This window comes from Protomyctophum bolini (genome assembly GCF_963924005.1).
Source record: "Protomyctophum bolini genome assembly, chromosome: 6".
NCBI lineage: Eukaryota > Metazoa > Chordata > Actinopteri > Myctophiformes > Myctophidae > Protomyctophum > Protomyctophum bolini.
The window spans coordinates 19264382-19283713 of NC_137867.1; the positions used below are offsets into that span (position 1 = coordinate 19264382).

Consider the following 19332-nt stretch of genomic DNA (forward strand, 5'->3'; position numbering starts at 1 on the left):
TACTACATTATGCTTGAAGTTGAAATGTTTATCAAAGCAGCGGCATAATGTGGGCAGATCTGCAGTTGTTTTTTGTAGGCCTACTTGGTTTACCCCACGAATTATTATTATTATTATAGTTGTGTTTTTCTTTCTTCTTTTCTTTCATTTATTTAGGCTATATATCTATTATTGGTATTATTATTATTTGTCAAATCAGATCTTTGATTGATTGATTGAAATATTTATTAACAGTTTGCAGAATTACAGTACATTTCAAGCACAAACTCAATACAACTCAGTTCTGTTACTAGGCCCTATTCCTATACATTTAACATTTGGGAATAGGCGTAAGTGTTAAAACTTTGGACATAACATTATGTTGGCCTAAACATTAGAATATAACACTGCATATAGCCTAATACCATTCTGAGATCTGTAAATTTAAGGGATTGCATAGATAGACTATTTAGCATTTTGAGGATTCCCCTACAGAAGCCCCCCCCGCGCGCGCACGTTGTTTGTCTGCTGTAGCTCCCTGCGGCGACAGTCTCCTCTGATAGGTTGTGAGGGTGAATGGGGATGGCCTGCAGGGCAACAGCTTGTACCCCTATAAAGCCAGACCTCTGCAAACTCCAGGCAATGAGAAACTGAGAACGGGACAGTAGTACCTTCATTTGATTTGGTGCGCTTTTACGCACATTTATGCGAGCTTATAGCATATAGCTTTTTACGCACAGCAAGCTTTGGAACTTGGAAGTTTTACGCGCCATTTAATAGTCAACGCTTAATTGGTCATGACGCTCTCCAGTGATGAAACCGCACACCATGCCACCGTGTCTTCAGAGGACGACGATATTGATATCATGGGAGAGGACGAGCCTGTCAACGGCCAGCTGTATCGGAAAGAATGCGCCACGGACCCGGGTTCCTCCGCCGAGTCCGGTGCTGAACTGGACTGTTCCGAGTTCGACTCCTCCGAAGAGAACAGCTTTTACGCAGACACGCCACTGTCCAGGAGACCCCAGGACGCGTCGGTGAAGCCCCCCTACTCATACATCGCCCTCATCACCATGGCGATCCTGCAGAATCCGCTGAAGAAACTGACGCTGAGTGGCATCTGTGATTTTATCAGCAACAAGTTCCCTTACTACAGGGAGAAGTTCCCTGCGTGGCAGAACTCCATCAGACACAACCTGTCACTCAACGACTGTTTCATCAAAATTCCAAGGGCACCTGGCAACCCGGGGAAGGGGAACTACTGGTCGCTCGACCCTGCCTCGGAGGACATGTTTGACAACGGCAGCTTCCTCAGGCGCAGAAAGCGGTTCAAGAGGAACGAACCCGAATTGAGCAAAGACGGACTTATGTTTTACCCGAACTTTAATTGCTATCGATCATACGGGAGGCCGTATTGTGTCCAGGGCCAGGCACCTCCGACGGCACCCCTTCGATACATGCCACTTCAAGAGGGCATCGTGCCATTCCCTTCCTCCTACCTACCTTACCCTGGTGGTCCCAACAGCCACGGGACCGACCGTGACTCCAGAGACTTTGCTGTTGTGCCCCTTTGCACAGCAGCACCCCCCGCTGAACCGAAGGCACAGGCAAAGTGCTCTTTCAGCATTGACAGCATCATGAGCAAATCAGTTCGCACCATTCCACAGAACTCGGATCCCCAGCAGAGGTCTTTTAACTATGGTCAACATCTCTTCGCGGCTCCCCCGACCTGCTTGGTTCCGAGTCTTCTCCAGGCTTCTGGAAGTCCATTCTGTCCGCCGTCAATGCTGAGCACTGCTCCTTCAATACCAGAACACTTCAGACTGGCTTACCCACGCTGTTAAAGACACTGCCAATAACATTCACATTTGATAATGTGATGATGATTTCTGCGCATTTCTTAGAGAAGTGGTTAATAATTGCATGTTATTTATGTGCCTACATTGACGTTCAAGTTATTGATGGAACTATAATGTAAATATGAGATTGATAATATATTTGTGAATGTCTGACGACTTTGAACGTAATTTTTGTGTCGTTCCAACCTGTTAAAATAAATGATCGAAAATATCTGATACTTTGTTTATTCATTTAATCACTTGACCATTATGCACTATATGCGAATAGAATATATACCTGCGAGAATGCCATTGCCTACCAACCAACCACACATCTACACGTAACTTACCAGCCTACCAAAACTTAGCTATAACATTTTAGAAATGGTCTGCTATGATTGCATTTGAATTTTGAAATGAAAATCTCAAATGTGTTTTAGATTAATGGCAGTAACTTTGCAATGATTGATTTTGAATGTAATCATAGGCATTTTGGACATTGAAAAAATAATAATCGGTCTATTTTAAATGAAACCTGAAAAAGTGTTTTTCAATATAAACAATAGATAGATTCTGCCGTATAGCCATTCCAACAGAGAAATCTCGCGCCCCTCACTTCACAGGGGTGTGATTTTTTTTATTTCACAACACATCTGTTGAGCTAAAAACACTGTATAGGCTACAGTATATATTTAAGCAACAAGGCAAGAGAAAGACTAGCACAAAGACCATTTCTATTAAAGGGATATTTAACTTAAATTGTATGAAATAGTTACCATTGCTATGGTTGCAACTGTATTCATTGATTTCCAGAGTCCCGTGGTGGGAGTTCTGCTCTGGTTTTGGTGAATATTCCGGTCATTTTGTGGGGGGCACTGGGGTCACTCATTAAATTAATCCACAAAACGAATGTATTGTTAACCTATTTCTAAAATACTAGTGCACTTTCGTTCAACTTTGACCCCTCCATCACATTCACATGGAACTATTTTTGGGGCGTATAGTGATATGTACACAAAAAACAGTTCCGTGTGATAGAGGGGTAAAAAATGAACGAAAGTTGCAATATTTTAGAATACAAATGACGTTAGTTTTGTGGATTAATTTCCTTTTAATGAGTGACCGGAACTACTTAATATTTCACCAAAACCAGAGCAGAACTCCCACCACAGGACCTAGGCAATCAATTAATGCAGTTGCAACCACTATATTAATGGCAAGTATTTCATACAGCTTAAGTTTAAAAAAAAATCGGAACTATCCCTTTAAAGGAGTCAAGTAGGAAGGAAAGGATAGACCACATTTCAGTAAATTAGGTCTACCTCTCATTTTTGGTGGTTTGCAAAATTTCACTGCATGCAGTCAGGAGACTAGAGGGCCAGCTAGGCTACCGATTTATCAATTATCATCTTATTTTATAGTGTTCCAGTTGCAATTTTGTCTGTCCATTTGTATTTGTGTCATCACTTCCAATTGCATTTGTTTAATCTTTATGAGTTCTCTATCCTGATTGGATCAAATTGGTATCCCGACCTGAAAATGAAATTTGAGAGACATGGATTATCCTGTTACTGAACAAACACTCTATGGTCCTGACTCCTGCCCCATGAAATACTAAGGTCGCATTCTCACCTAATACTTCGGTAGACTCGAATGCGTATGGGAGGAGAAATGGGATTCTTGCATATTTAATTGGCTACGGTTTGCCTTCACACTGTCATGATCCGCAGCAATTGGAAACGCAGCAGGGGGGACCTTTATCAATGTGTTACATTCATAAACTAGCCTACACAGTGAAATGATAAATCTATGGTGATAATTATACTCATAACGTGCATTATGTGTCGTGCCGACGGTCTGGGACTGCCCCCCCCTCTCTCGCTCTCTCACTATAAGCACGCAGCCACGCACGCACTGTTCTTTTGGGCATGGAGGCACAGCGCTGAGCGCACTGATATAACAGACAGCAGCGCAAAATGTTTACAAGTTTATCGAGATGAAAGTTCCTACTCCCCACTAGTCCCCACGCAGTGACAGCACTCCATGTTTACGGCACGCACAGACAGACAGAATATTCTGTAGGCTATAATACTATTACACTGCACTGCAGTGTTTGTGTTTTCTTAAGCAATTGATTAATGTACTCGTCCTCATTTCGATCAGGGCTTCAGTCTCCACTCTCCTCATTCGACCACGTCTATCCACGGTAACGGGACATCTTTGCGCTGCGTAAAATATGCCTTCTCCGTCTCCAACTGTGTTCAGCTCCTCACCCGCCTGACGTATGTTTGCTTCATTTCCTGTATTTGCTGCGGATTGCATTCACACCTGCACCGAATCGTAGTCAAGCGCGATTGGAAGCGAAGCGAAACCCCCGTTTTTGCTCGGAGTAAAATGCGGTTCTTTGTTGCGCATTAGGATTCGAAAGAGCCTTCACACCTGCCAAACGAAGCGCACTTTCTGAAAATGCGCAGCAGGATTCGTTTTAATCGCAGCAAAGCTCTCTGGTGAGAATGCGACCTAAGTGTTAGATAGCTCTATTCTGATATCATTGCTGTATACTATACAGCAATGATATCAGAATAGAGCTATATCTAACACAGTTATTCCTAACCAAATAAGAAAACAACTACCCTACCTTCACTGATTATTTCATGGGGCAGGAGCTAGGACCCTGAATATCTCCCTGTTCCACAATTGTGACAGTCTGATCCAATCAATCAAGATACATATTGGCCAAATAGTAGCCAATTTGTCACCTAATTGTAGGCTAACTGTCAATATAGGAGAGTCGCCTCCTTTGAGGGAAGGCCAACAATAAAGCCTGGATATCTCTTCATTCTTTCACCCAAGATGCCACTCACTGCAGATATATTAGCCCAACGTGTTTTAATCAATTTACAAGGTCAAAGGTAATGCTAATGTTCCAGTTCTTTTTAACACTCGTTCAAGTGTGGCGGTGGCCTATTCAGAGGTGAGGTGACTGGTGAGGCCTGACAGTGTAATTTAGCATCATGTAAGTTGAAAGTGTCAGCTTTAACAAAAAAAGTGTGAAATGTTTAATTGCAAAACAAATAATAACAATTACCGATGTTGTAGGAATTATCAGATGAATAAGGTAAACATATAAATATCACATACAGCAAGTGGTTTTAATTAAGGCGTTTTAATTAAGTGGGAGTCTGGTGCAACGCACAGGGCCTGACCTGGTGAGAGCAGGAGTGGACCTGGTGAGACGTAGGAGGGGCCCGGACAGGTGTCAACCCACAGAGCCTAGTCCTTCCATGTGCCAGAATGGTACCTCCCAGTCCCGGCAGAGTAGTTCAGGAGGAACGGATTGTGTGGCCCTGGTTTTTCCCTAATGGGACTTATCGAGGGTAGCTACTGGGACGTAAGTCGGGACTTGATCACCCCGGCTGGGTCACCTGAGTGAGGGGTATGATGTTGCGAGACCCGAAACCCCGATGACCTTGGGATACATCACTGAGGATACGTCCCAGGTGCATCCATTTATGTATGTATTTTGTTATATTATTATAGGAAATGTACATCATGCATGCATAACAATTTACTACTAGGTCTACGTCTACTAAAACTTTAGTTCTTCGAACGCGCCTCAAGGTGGCACTGTTGACCACGTTTATGAACGGGATGCTTCAACGCTTGCCTAGTTACATTGATTTCATTTTGACAATTTGACTGTCTTTTGTTTTGTTATTTATTATGTTCTCAATGCCTTAAGGTGCTCTACAAATAAAATGTAGGCTACTAGCTTACTAATGAGTCTGTCAAATGTGTCAATCAGCTTGATGTTTGGGTTGTCGGTGTAATTTCGGATGAAAAGCTTTGTCCTCCTAAAACATAAATAATTTGAGCATATTTAGGCTATACATGCACACAGTAAAATACAATAGCCAAGCAAATGATATGCCAAGGTAGCCCTGAAACATGTCATGTTGTGAATGCCAAGGTAGCTTTTGATGGTAATAGTTAGTTAATTAGCCCCGATTAGCCCTAATTAAGTTGACATTTCCTCAAACAGAACTACGTGGCACGTGCGTAACGTGCGTCAAAGTAACCTGTTGGCAGGCTGCTGACAATGGTCGTGACTCGTTAGCAGCATGTTATATCGGTGTTGCGTAGCGGGTCTAGTGTGGACAGACACAAGAAGTGTCCGGTTGCAGACCGGGCAGACACAATCCTCTCTTCAATCCAAATTATGGTCTATTTTAGTCCTGAGGCGCAGGCAGCTGATTGTGGGGACTGTTGGCCCTCCCTGGGTTTCTGGCAGGCAGGCGGCTGTCCGTGTGGAGCGTCAAAGAGGGAGTTGTCAAGCAGAAGAGGAGAGTTCACGTGCACTCACTTTAGCCTACTTCCAATCCAAGAAAAGGAAAGCAAACGCACACAAGCATCATTAGCAACATCTTCCATGTGGTAGCCTACGTTATTTCACACTGACACTGCACGGGAACAAACAAGTTCACGAAGCAAGGAAAACCTGACGCGAGTCTATCTCTGATCCATTCCAGTCAACTCATCCCTGATCGAGAGTTTATTGGTGCGCCGTCTTTGTCGAGCGAGTCGGAACATCAAAAGAATCATCACATTGCCTCCTGCCCTGGGCTCCTAGTTAACCAGGGGCCACTTTTGTTTTGACTGAGAACTGAGGAGACTTATCGGTTGGTTGGGTTCCGTGGAGGATGGAGACGAGTCCCATCCCCGTGGTGACGGTCCAGACGACCCCGTTCGACGACCAGCGGCCAGGTACCAATGGACTGAGGAGGAAGACAGCGGTGTTCGAGGGGAAGAAGAACTATTTACAGAACTACATCCAGAGTGTGCTGTCTTCCATTGACCTGCGGGATCGACAGGGATGTACCATGGTGGTGGGCAGCGACGGCCGTTACTTCAGCCGAGTCGCTACCGAGGTCATAGTACAGATGGCTGCTGCCAATGGGGTATGACTGACTGATTGATTGATTGATGATAGATTGATTGACTGACTGACTGACTGACTGACTGACTGACAGACTGCTCTGACATATTTGTTGTTCTTATCCTAAATCAAATTAGTGTTCGCAACAGGGTCAGAAGTACAAGAGAGAGAGATAGAGTAACACACAATATCCATATCTCTTATCATCAATTCATCATACATCACATCATCATACATCACATTCCGTGCTCAGCCAATCAAATAATCACAAAAGTCATTCCGCCATTCCTTTTTGCGTCTTCACTTTTCTGCCCTCACCTTTTAATTCAATATGTAGGCTATTCAATTCAATTCAATCTTTATTGCAGACTCAGGGGAATCCATGTCACAGTAGCCTATACAAGGCTTCTTTGCTCAGCCAATCAAATCATCAATATGGGGTGATCAGCCAATCACAAGATAATGCTTATGTTCACACAAACCCGGAAAGCTGGGCATATATAGGAGGGGAAAAAAATATTCGTCCAAAGACAACCTTCATAATAATAATAATAAAAATGATCCTAGGAAGGTGTGCTCTGCAGAGCGAATAGCCTATCAATGCCAGCCAGGCCAGGGCTGTGTAAAGGCTGATTTATACATAACTTTGTCATAGATGCTTTCTCATAACCAAAATAGCCCATCTACTATTTCTATTTTTGGGTGTGCAACGCTGTTGGAGCATAAATTAAGAATGAGTCATTAAGCATGAGTCACCTTTTGCATGTGTGGCACCCCCTAAGCCTATGGTTAGACGTGAAAGCTCTTTTGGAGGTGCACTCTAGACCAATCATCATGATATCACCACACAGCCAAAATAATATTATAATGCCAGCCACTTGAATTGGAGCAGGAGCCTGTTATTTGTTAACCTTATTTCTGGAAGAACAGGATACTAATGATGTTGCTATTGACATTAGAAATATATGATTTTGTTATAAATATCCACAGGTTGACAAACTATAGACACTTTCTGGACACTTAATTTTATATTGTCATTCCACCTGGAGGCCCACCCAGTGGACAGTAAGGTTATGCATGTATAAAACAGGTGAGGAGATTAGGAGGATGTTTAAAAAAATTACAATGATGATAGGGTGTTCATCATGATGATACAGTATTCTATTTAGCTCAGAATGTAATTAACATTAAGGATCTTTTTCTAAAACACAGGCTTCCATCCTGTGACATTGAGTACATTTCACACCAATCAGATGCTAATGTTGAGTCAGAGGAGCAGATACATGAGAGTGGAATGAGTTTTCACCCTCCCTCCCTCCCTCCCTCCCTCAGCTCATGGAAAAGGGCTGCTCTCAGATCTTTGTGATGGGTTTGGACAGGTTCCAGGGGAAAATCTGAAGAGAATATAATTTGTTTTTTAGATTGGTCCATTTTTTTCTGCTGGCCCAGCCAAATGTCTCCTTCTTCCTGCCTTATCGACACTTCCATCCATCCTGCTCTACTTTCCTGCCTTACACCCCCACCCCATCCCTCCCACGCCAAGCTAGAGGCTTTGGGGATACCCTGTCATGTGGCATCACTCAACATACTGGCAATGCTCAGATAATTAACACATGATTTGACCATATATGGGGAAAAAAGGTATATATATACGTTTTTAGATGTACACAAAACAGTAAAAATGGTGTGAATAAATAGTTTAGAGATTACTATTGGACTAGGTGTCTTTCTCACACACATACACTGATGTTAGGTTAGGAGGATACAGTGACGTCAGGACATTGAATTCCTCTCCAATGAGGACACTGCTATTTAGAATGGCTGAGATGCTTGGGGCTGACGCATAGGCAGCTGATGTCATGAGCACTTCAAAATATGAAACGGAAGACCCACCTCCAATGGTGTGTTTAGGTAAACTCCTAGCAACACTTACTTGCTCTTTAAAGTGGGTTGTTTAATGCGCTTCTCTTCTCTAGATCAGTGGTTCCCGAGAGCCAAAAGACAAATGTGATGTCTCCCCAGGACCCAAATTAGTGAGAATAGCCGATCCACTATTTTCTCCCTTTCTAAAATGGATTTGTTTTTAAGGAATTCTTAAAAAAGAAGGGAAAAAAACATATGACTTAAGGCTATTTTGTTCTTAGTGGGTTTTTTTTGTTCTTAATCTTTTGAAATAATAATACAAAACAAAAAAGTAGTGGCCTGGGTGCCAATCAACCGATAGATTTATTTAAATTTGATTTTGCTAAAATGCTTGTGTCATCCTTGAGTCCTACCTGTTATCAGACTTAAAAGATCAGACAGCTCCATATACAGTTCTAAGTTAGTTATACCCAAATCTAGGTTCCATGATGTAAATAGTAGGGCCTGGGCCACAGTGACGTTTCTGTTGTGTCGGTCAAGACTCATCATCATGCTGATGCATGGGGCCTTTAAGTCCACCCACTGTCCACCCATTGGGCAATTTTAATATTGGATAGGATGTTTATTGCTGCATACTATTTACATTCTGTGTGAATGTACTCATGGCACAAAGGATAATGCAAAGAAAAAGGAAAAAAGTCAAGCCAAACAAACCTTTTTTGGTTTCCTGGAATGACTTAACGTTACGTTATTGCTCCTTTCCGATTTGTGGTGCTATACAGATTGGACGCCTGGTAATTGGCCACAACGGCCTCCTGTCCACCCCTGCTGTTTCCTGCATCATCAGGAAGATCAAAGCCATTGGTGGAATCATCATCACAGCCAGTCACAACCCTGGAGGTCCAGGCGGAGACTTTGGGATCAAGTTCAATGTGGCCAATGGAGGTGAGCACAGTGATGTTGTAGTGGATGGCTTCTCTCCAGCTTCCGGCATACTAACAGTCCGACAGTCATTCGTCCGACACCCTACCCCAAACCCTGACCGCAAGCAAGACGCAACGCATGTCGGACCAACGCATGTCGGGAGCAACGGGTGATTTGTGCATGTCAGACTTTCGGTGTGTCGAGAGTCGGATATGCTTGCGCACCCCACGGTTAACAATCATACAGTTATATTTACCTATGAAATCCAGGACTGCAAAATATCTGATAGGATGGGGCTACTGGTCATTCAATAATCTAGATGTAAGCGTCATTTCTTTATTATTAACCCTTCTCTTTCCACCCACGTTCAGGCCCATCTCCAGACACGGTGATGGAGAAGATTTCTCAGGTGAGCCGAACACTGGAGGAGTACGCCATCTGCCCTGACCTCCGCATTGACCTCTCCAGGCTAGGACGGCACGACTTTGACTTGGAGAACAAGTTCAAACCTTTCCGAGGTAGTCCGAAGTTCACTTCTGAAGCTTTGCCATTGTTACTCAGTGGCCTGTTTCACAAAACGTGTCATCTGTTAAGGTCCTTTCAGATCCAGTTGTTGCTGGATCAGCGACAGGTCTGCTCATGAGGGGCACAGGACGCGTAGCGTGAAAAAAAAGCTCACCACCACCCAGGTCTAGTCGCCCATGGGCGTGTGCACGAAACATGAAATTGCGCTTGCGTAGTCGCCCCTCAACTTCTCCGCACGTCCATAATAAACACACGCCTCTCATTGAAAAGGCACGTCAGTCACTCCCCGTCTGAAAAGGCCTTTAGATGTAGTGACAAAACACACTCATGGTCTTCCCGTTCATATAATACCCATAACTCATTGCCATCCAGGTGCAAACGTTTCTTTCTCTGTGTTTCCAGTGGAGATAGTGGACTCAGTGGAGGTGTACCTCAACCTGCTACGAACCATCTTTGACTTCAACGCCATAAAGAATCTTCTTGCAGGACCAGATCAGCTCAAAATACGCATAGACGCTATGAATGGAGGTAATTTTCAATATACTTTACTAACAGCCACATGAACCCTAGCAGCCCTGTTCTGGGGGCAAACATTTGGCTAAAATAGCAATCTACAAGCTCACAACACGTTGCACCGTGACAGGTTGTGAGCTTGTAGATCACTATTTTCTGAGATGTTGTTGATGTAGAGGGGAGAAAAAGGAGGGGGCCTACCATAGACAGATGGGGGACTCCAGTCAACAAAGTACAGTACTATATACAGGGTTTATGTGATGGCTAATGCCATCATGTCTTATCAGTTCATGGTGAGCAGAAACTTGGAAGCCAACCACTCTCCATTTGTTGCATTGCAGTGATGGGCCCCTATGTGCGTAGGATCCTGTGTGACGAGCTCGGGGCCCCTGCTAACTCTGCCGATAACTGTGTCCCTATGGAAGACTTCGGTGGCCGACTTCCAGAGCCCAACCTCATGTACGCCACATCACTGGTAGACGCCATGAAAAGCGGCGACTTTGGCTTCGGAGCCGCATTCGACGCTGACGGGGTAAAGCATCCGTTTTATAGACCGTGAGATGATGAGAGAGAAATGCTCCACTTGTGGTTTGATTTGTTGGGGATATTGTTGATGATCCAGTCTGTTTCGTTTAGATTTAATACAGACAGATAGGCCTACTACCATGAAAGAGAGACCTGTTTTTCAATTGCTCAAAAAACATTGGAGCACTCCAGTTAGGAAACAGAAACACTCAGAATTACAGTCTCCTTCAGTCATAAAATAGCAAATGGGACACAAATATACGGTGTCTGGGGCAATTCTGGGACCGTAGAGAAATGTTTTTTACTGATCAAGCTCCCCCACCCCCACACATGCACACACTCAGTCACACCTGGGCTAGCTGCATAATGGACTAGCTGCATTACTAGATTGGTGACACCCTTGTTGTTGTTGCATTGGCAGGACCGGTATATGATCCTGGGAGAGAACGGCTTCTTCGTCAACCCTTCAGACTCTTTGGCCGTCATGGCTGCCAACCTGCCTGCCGTCCCCTACTTTAGACAGCTGGGCGTCAGGGGCTTCGCTAGGAGTATGGCCACCAGCACAGCACTGGACAGGTAGGACAAACACAAGGAGGCCTACACAGTGGCATTAATATCTTGAGCTTCTACATCCTGACAGTTTTCTGAAAAAGCTATGTTTCTATGTCAGTCGTTCTTCGGGTTTTTCAAAAATAGCAGACCTACAAGCTCGTAGCGCGCAACTCGGTGGCGCGCTATGAGCTTGTAGATCAGCTATTTTTAGACACGTGTGCACATTATGAGGCTAGAGCAGTGGTTCTCAAACTGTGGGCCAGGACACATATGCATATTTTTGGGGGCTGGGTGTGAAATGACAACGAAATGACAATTTAAAGACCTTTTTAATAGCTACAAAAACAACTGCATCAAAAGCAATCCAACGAACTATACTTAATCCGCCACCGGCAGCATTTTTATTGTGTGTGTGTGTGTGTGTGTGTGTGTGTGTGTGTGTGTGTGTGTGTGTGTGTGTGTGTGTGTGTGTGTGTGTGTGCGTGCGTGTGTGAACTCCTACAATTCTAAATGCTTGTCAGGGGTGTCCCCAGTTCAAATATGATTATTTTGGAGTGTCCCCAGTTCAAATATGATTAGTTCGGTTGGGGGTCACGGCCTGAAAAGGTTGAGAACCATTGGCCTAATTTTCGACACACATGTGCACATTATTTATGAGGCTAGAGAGGCACAGTTGTGTGGATACACATCCAGGACAGCGATAAGGGGTTTTGCCCCCTGAAGCTCTTCCTTGACCCTGAATCCACAAATACCTGCCCCAAGGCCACTCTGCAGAGAGAGGGCAGACGGACCCACCCACTATGAATAACACACACACACACACACACACACACACACACACACACACACACACACACACACAAAGCCTATAAATACAGTTGTTATGTAAGGCTATAGCAGAGAGCAGTAAGTGCTGAGTGAGAGGATGTGATCATCTGCATTAACATTGGGGAACCCAGCAGGGGGTTTACCACACTGCTGCTGATGGGAAATACGCAGCATAACACAGAGCAAAGACCAACCCCCCCGAAATACACAGCTTAACATACAGTAACGATGAGCAACCCCCATAAGATTACCCATGTGTTATTGTACATTATACAACAGGTCGTTTCGAGGAAGCAATCTGATTGGTTGAAACAGCCTTCTAGCCGTAGTTCAACTGAGTACCACTCCACACCTAATCAAAACAAAGAATTCAGCTGCTCTGTTATCCCAGAGTGCAGCAAACTCTGTGGCTAGCTAGTTTCTTGGGATATTTGTCATTAAAAAAAATATGTTTTTTCAGCGATTTTCTTAGTTTTAAGGGTACTGTAACTGTTGTATAATTGCAATATTACACTCGAGGGTGTGGTTTAATGTGATTATTGCCACTTCAGTGATACTTGTGGAAATGGATTACGTCTCGTTCCTGACCGCATCACTGTCGTGGCAATAATCACGTTAAACCACACACTCTCGTGTAATATTGCTTAAGTATATTGTACCGTGATATTTATGTGCTCTTTTATTTGGTTTGGTTTGGTTAATGACTTTCTGAAGCTTACCAATTGAAATTCCGGTATGTTTTTGCGCTCTGAACCTCTCCAAAACATAATATACTGTTCTGTTCTACAACAAAATCTGGTCTTTTGCCATAGCACTCGCTGGAGTAGTTTAGTGTTGTGATGCAGGCCACACGCATTAGCTCTGAATAAGGTTGGGGCCATACAGCATAGGGCTGAGGGAACATAGCTAGCTACACTCTGAATGGAAAACGAAATACCGGTATATATCGCCTTTATCCAAGGCGCTTTACATGTTAGAAGGTTTTGCTAATGTTGGTGAATGCCAATTTTACTTGCTGCTAACTTCCAAAGTATTGCTGTTGAACTGATGTGTGTGCGCGCATGCATGCATGTGTGTGTGTGTCACCTGCATAGCATGTAGTATAGTATATTAGTACTGTAATGGCAGACACTTGGGAAGTGACCTCATTGCCCAGCCTCAAGCCTGTTGTTGGGATAATATGAGAGGGACACGGCATCTTATAACTGTTTGTATTTCTTGGAGGGATGATACTGATCTTCAGGCTCACCTACATACATACACATTCACACAAAGACAAGCCCACACAAAACACCACTTACAGATACATGAATGTGAGCATTCTGTCACTCCCTCAAAGCCACATAGTATAAGAATATCAAATACACTGCACACACACACACACACACACTCCCATTGCAGCTTGTACACCCAAATATGGAGTGTGTTGTCTAACCTCAATGTGTCTTAAATGGCACCAGTAATTTGTACCCCTAATGTTTCTTCAATACTGGCTCCCCGTCCACCCACCTCTTCTCCAGGTCTAAAGCCTAAACCACACCAGTTGCTACTCTTTGCAACAAAACAGTTCTAAGGTCAACCGCACCAATGCAACTCCTTGCAAATCTGCCATTGGGGATAATGATTTCAAGTAGTTGCATGATGCAAGGAGTTGGTGTGGTTTGGGCTTATATGCATGAATCGACCTCTTCTTTGAAGCATAATAATCCTGGCTACTTAAACATGCAGCTGCTTACTAAATCAAACCAGCTCTTTAGGTGTCTGGTCCGGAGAGTACTCTGAAGTCCTTATTTCTTTCAGCATATTATATGGAACTATATGTGCCTTTCTGTGGCCAACATTCTTTTAAATAATGGTTGACGGTTTTACCATCAGATGGCAAGGTCATTGTGTTGACCACCATATCAGCATAACCAGCTTTACTTTGGACTGTGTCTACAGATTTCAGGGAATGCTGTAATGTTTTGTAGTGTTGAATCATGGAACTGGTCCAAATATCATCCTTTTTAGGACACCAAGTGGCTTGTGCTGTTGTATCTCTCTCTCTCTTTCTCTCTCTGTGTGTGTGTGTGTGTGTGTGTGTGTGTGTGTGTGTGTGTGTGTGTGTGTGTGTGTGTGCGTGTGTGCATGCTCAGACTGTTTAGACTAAGCTACTGCCCTGCTCTGCGTGTTTATGTGGAGCCAGTCAAAGTGGAGTATAAACCTTAGATAAATCTGACAACTGTGTGTATGTGTGTTGGGAAGGCAGAATAGAAAGAGAAAGTGAGAGTTTTTTTGTGTGTGTGTGTGTGTGTGTGTGTGTGTGTGTGTGTGTGTGTCTGCGTGTGTGGGGGTGTGTGCACACGCACGTGTGTGTGTGTTTGAATTGAACACTATGTCTGAAGACCAGACAGACTGGCACAAAAACAAATTTTCATGGTTTGACATGAAAAAATTGTCATTTATGTGCATGTCTGCTTGTCTTTGTGCGTGCGTGCGACCGTGCGTGCGTGCGTGTAGGCAAGGACTGTCTGCAAGGTAACTTGCGTCACCAGGCTTTTCCACACGGCGGAAAAGCTGCAAGGGCAGCCACAGGCTGATGAAGGGAGGGAGGGAAGGAGGGGTCAGAGGAAGGTGGGAGGGAGAGTTTGGGAGAGGAAACATCTGCCTCTCCTTTGACCACTGCAGGGGTGGTGAGAGGACATGGGGAGAGGACGGTGGCTGGGTCACACTTTGTGCTAGGATGAAGGACTGAACATGTTAGCACCAAGCTCCTGTCTGGACAGATGGCAGCCTGCAAGTGTTGTACCCACAAGGGTCCATTGTTTTATTTTTTATTTTGTCCATTTAGTTAGGCCTATCAGAGCACCGATGGCCCTGCAAATTATAATCAAGAGTGTTTCATAATGATTGTGCTTGTTTTTTCTCCAAGCTGCCTGATTGTAATGTTTAAAAAATTGTACCGTAATTTCCGGACTATAAGCCGCGGCTTTTTACCCATGATTTGAACCCTGTGGCTTATACAACGGTGCGGCTAATCTATGGATTTTTACAGCTAACGCAGAGTCATCTAAGGCTCTGAGCTAACGTAACGGCCACCTGCGGCTTATAGTCCGGTGCGGCTTGTATACGGGATTTTCCCTAAATTTGGCTGGTGCGGCTTATATTCAGGTGCGCCTTATAGTCCGGAAATTACGGTATATATAATAATAATAAGAGAAAACACAACTAATTGTGCACAATGAACACATTCCATCTCTTAGAGCTCTGGATGCTCACTGAATACCAGCTCTTTAGTCCAGGGTCAGTGCTGTTAAAAGGGAGGGTGAGGAGAGATCGGGTAGGATCCTATGGTACAGTATCGGGCAAGGGCCAATAGCTTTCAGCATTTCCCCTCCTTGATCCACTGAGGTTACTGAGGTGTAATGTGTGTGTGCATGTGTGCGTGCATGTGTACATGCATGTGCAATCATAAACCTTCATTTGAGGACACGAGGAGGGTGGCAAGGAGACGTCTTTGTCTCTTTGAGGCCAACACCTGCTATGAAATGTCTCATCTGCCCTTCTCTATCCACACTTTTCCTGGGCTGTGTGTGCTCAGTTCCTGTCGATTTGATCCAATGAAAGCCAATGAAACTGGTCAGATGACCAATGATATCCGATGAAATCAACAGGAACTGGAGCACACACAGCCCAGGAAAACTGTGGATAGGTGAGGATAAGGACAAAGCATGTTGAACATTCACAATGCGGACCAACACTCTCTCCATCTCTTACGTCTCATTACATTCAGGCTAGAACTAGAAAACTCCCCAGAGTTATTCTACAGTAAATTGTATGCTTACACAATACACATAATAGGGATAACCTTGTTTTGTCTTTAATTGGCCATTTCTGGAGAAAAAATAAAGAAAATATAGCTGCAAGCAGCGATAAGACAGGCCATAAAAGTAATTAAACAATAAAGAAAAAAGCTATACGCAATTGGCCCTTCTCTTATTAAAAGAAAAATAAGTTATTTGTCAATTGTCTTCTAATTGGTAACAATATAGTACTTGATACTCATACGTGAAATTACGTGTGACCCGCGACTGACTAGACCTGGATTCTGTTGAGCTTCTTTTTTTTACACTCACGTTGTCGCGTCCCTTTTGAGCAGACCTGGAGCAGACCTGTCGTTGATCCACACGACAACGTCTGAGTTAATCACTTCCCCTTTTTAAAGGACCTTTACTATTAGGACTAGCAAATAATGTTATATAGAGAGGAGTGACATCATACTCTTCCAAATTAGCTTGGAGACTGGAGATGATGTCAGGTTTTTGTCACGCCCACAAATCAGAACTGCCAAAACTGTGAAAAATGGCGGAACCCGTACGAAAACAATAAGGGGTCTTCGTCCCTTTGGGCTTGACCCCTGATAAATCAATAATGCAGGTCCTGACACCCGTTCTATTGGGGCGTTGTAATTATAGTCCTAAGTCCAATCTTTCTTTATCTAGAATGGATGCATTTCCTGCTGCAGTGTTGCTTCAAAATGAAGAGGAACTAGAAAAATGTGCTTCTCGAAAGCACAGTTCTCCGCAGGCCTGATTGCCTGCCCAGGGCCTGCAAACTTTGATGCCAGTTATAGCCAACTGGAATCAGATGAGGTGTCCCAGTGGATCACCAAGTGCATACCATATAAATAAGGCGATAGTCGTCCTCGCAGCTGACCCCAGTTCCAATCTGACAGTGGGTGCTTTTTACTGCATGTCCTCCCTCTCTCTCCCACATTTAGTGCCTCTCACTCGCTGTCTATCTGAAATAAATCATGACATGTACAAAAATAAATCTTTGAGGAAAAAGAAGAAAGCTTGGTAGGGTAACAGTGTCTCAACGGTGACTGCCAATCTGTATTTAGCCTGTACATTGAACAGCAACATACTCAAGCAACTTGATGGCTTATGCCCACATTGCACAAATCACATCACCTTACTAGGGTGAGAAATCTGTAGAAATGTCAAACTGTAGAAACTAGCACCAGATAGTTCCTGGCTCCTGACACCACTGCTCTTGGGAACTGCAACCTAAATAGGAGTTTTCCAAGTCTATTCCTTAGTCCCTCGGTTTCTAGTCAGACACCAACTGCCAAGATTCCTTTTTGCTGGCAGAGCCTGCAGGGAGAGACAATGTCCACCGGGATTGGCTGGGAAAAGGTGCGTGCGTGTGTGCGTCCGTGCGTGCGTGCGTCCGTGCGTGCTTGAGTAGCATGTCCTGGACTCCTGGCAACACAATCTAAGGCTCTCTGAAGTCTGAACAAGGAAAGAGATTCCAGAAATTCTGTGAATGACCTGATCTGTTTTTGAATATCACTGTCAAAATATTTACAGTATAATGGTTTGATAGTGATTCTGTAGTATAACAACTTAGTTGCAGTAATACCTTCTCATTTATAATATGATAATTTTCTGCGAGCCAGAGGTTTTGTAATGCAACCTGTTCTTTTGATTTGAAATCTGAGCACCCACTGCTTTCTGTTCAAATATGCTTCAATAAATCAAAAGTAAATCCAGAAATGGTAGGTGTATGCATGCATACAGTATGTGAGACTCTTGAGCGACAACTACTGCAAATAAAGGCAAAATAGAGACCATGTGCGTTAACTTGCACCCTTAGCATCTGTATTCTGGGTAGCCTATGTTATAATAGGCAAAACATTTTGAAAAAAATAATAAAAAAAATGGTTCTGCGCTTGTGTTGGCTATGATTACGCCATATAAAACATCAACAGCCAGTCAGAGGGTCGGAATGCCAGGCTTCCTGTTCCATCCCTTACTTCCCTAGAGGTGAATTATGTGGCTCTTATTTGGTCTTCCGTCCCATCCTCATGTCTGATGAATTGAAAATGGTGGACCCTGTTGTAAACAAATGTAATGCTTTATCAGTGTGTTGTCCACAGTAACAGTCTTTGTATTGAGTTGTGCTCTCATGTGAAATGTACCCATTCTGCAAACTGTTCATAAATACTTAAATCAATCAATCATGTAAACAGCTGTGTCACAGTATGTTTGTCACCGTTTGTGTCCATGTTTATGCTTGGTAGCCACAGCCCGTCCCAACCCGCCCACAACACACAGCTAGCCAGAATATATGCTTCACAATTCTCAAAGGATTCCCACTGCAGAATCCTCAGAGGTGGACAGTTTTGCATGTAGGCCACCAAGCTGTGGTCTGTTGTATTGTATATGTGTGCTGTTTCCAAGAGCAACACACATACTTGCACTTGTGTTGGCTGGATGTCTTGACCGGCGGCTCATTAGCCGAGTCCTGGGAAACTGTTTATCAAGGCAGCCCTTTAATGTGATTTGTTGTTGTTGGGGGAGTTGAAGGCTGCATCGTGTATAATCTGTGTGGAGTCGTTGGTGGAAGAGACTCATCTAGGCATGTTTACCAAACCTCTCTCTGTAGAGTTGGGAAGGTTGCTCACAAATAGTTTGATCATCAACACACCAGATTACTCAAACTGGATGTCACGATCATGCTTTTGATGGCCTTACACGCCAACTCCCTGTGATGGACAGACAGATCATTTTAGCTGTGTTATAGAAAATGACTTAAAATTGTCCAAGCCACCTCACTACTGCTGAACTGTTTTGAAAACACTGACTGAAGAAGTGTTCTCACCTCTCAGGGGGCAGACTTAAGTGGCAAAATGATTTCATAATTTAGCTTTTTCACATAATATCGGCATCTGTAATCGGTGCGTGGTTTAGGTGAAATTGGGACTGGCATCAGACCCAAAAGCCTGGCTTCAGACCGGGTCTACTGAGTGTATTACAAGCAGCACATTGAGGGGCAGCCCAGCAGCATACTGTACATGTGGAGAAC

At 43.8% G+C, this 19332-nt stretch overlaps 2 protein-coding genes across 2 annotated transcripts in view; both read left to right on the forward strand.

Moving 5' to 3' along the window:
* Positions 1–776: 776 nt before the first annotated feature.
* Positions 777–1823, forward strand: foxd5 (forkhead box D5; the record flags this gene model as incomplete). The annotated part of the gene is made up of 1 exon (XM_080765997.1): positions 777–1823. The coding sequence occupies one exon, from the start codon at positions 777–779 to the stop codon at positions 1821–1823; it is 1047 nt and encodes a 348-aa protein (XP_080622123.1).
* Positions 1824–6154: 4331 nt separating this feature from the next.
* Positions 6155–19332, forward strand: part of pgm5 (phosphoglucomutase 5) — a 31639-nt gene continuing 18461 nt past the window's right edge. The window contains exons 1-6 of the mRNA XM_080766009.1: positions 6155–6775; positions 9399–9561; positions 9912–10058; positions 10468–10593; positions 10920–11110; positions 11525–11679. Of these exons, the coding sequence (XP_080622135.1) occupies positions 6518–6775; positions 9399–9561; positions 9912–10058; positions 10468–10593; positions 10920–11110; positions 11525–11679 (1040 nt within the window). The 5' untranslated portion in view covers positions 6155–6517. The remainder of the gene's footprint in view (positions 6776–9398; positions 9562–9911; positions 10059–10467; positions 10594–10919; positions 11111–11524; positions 11680–19332) is intronic.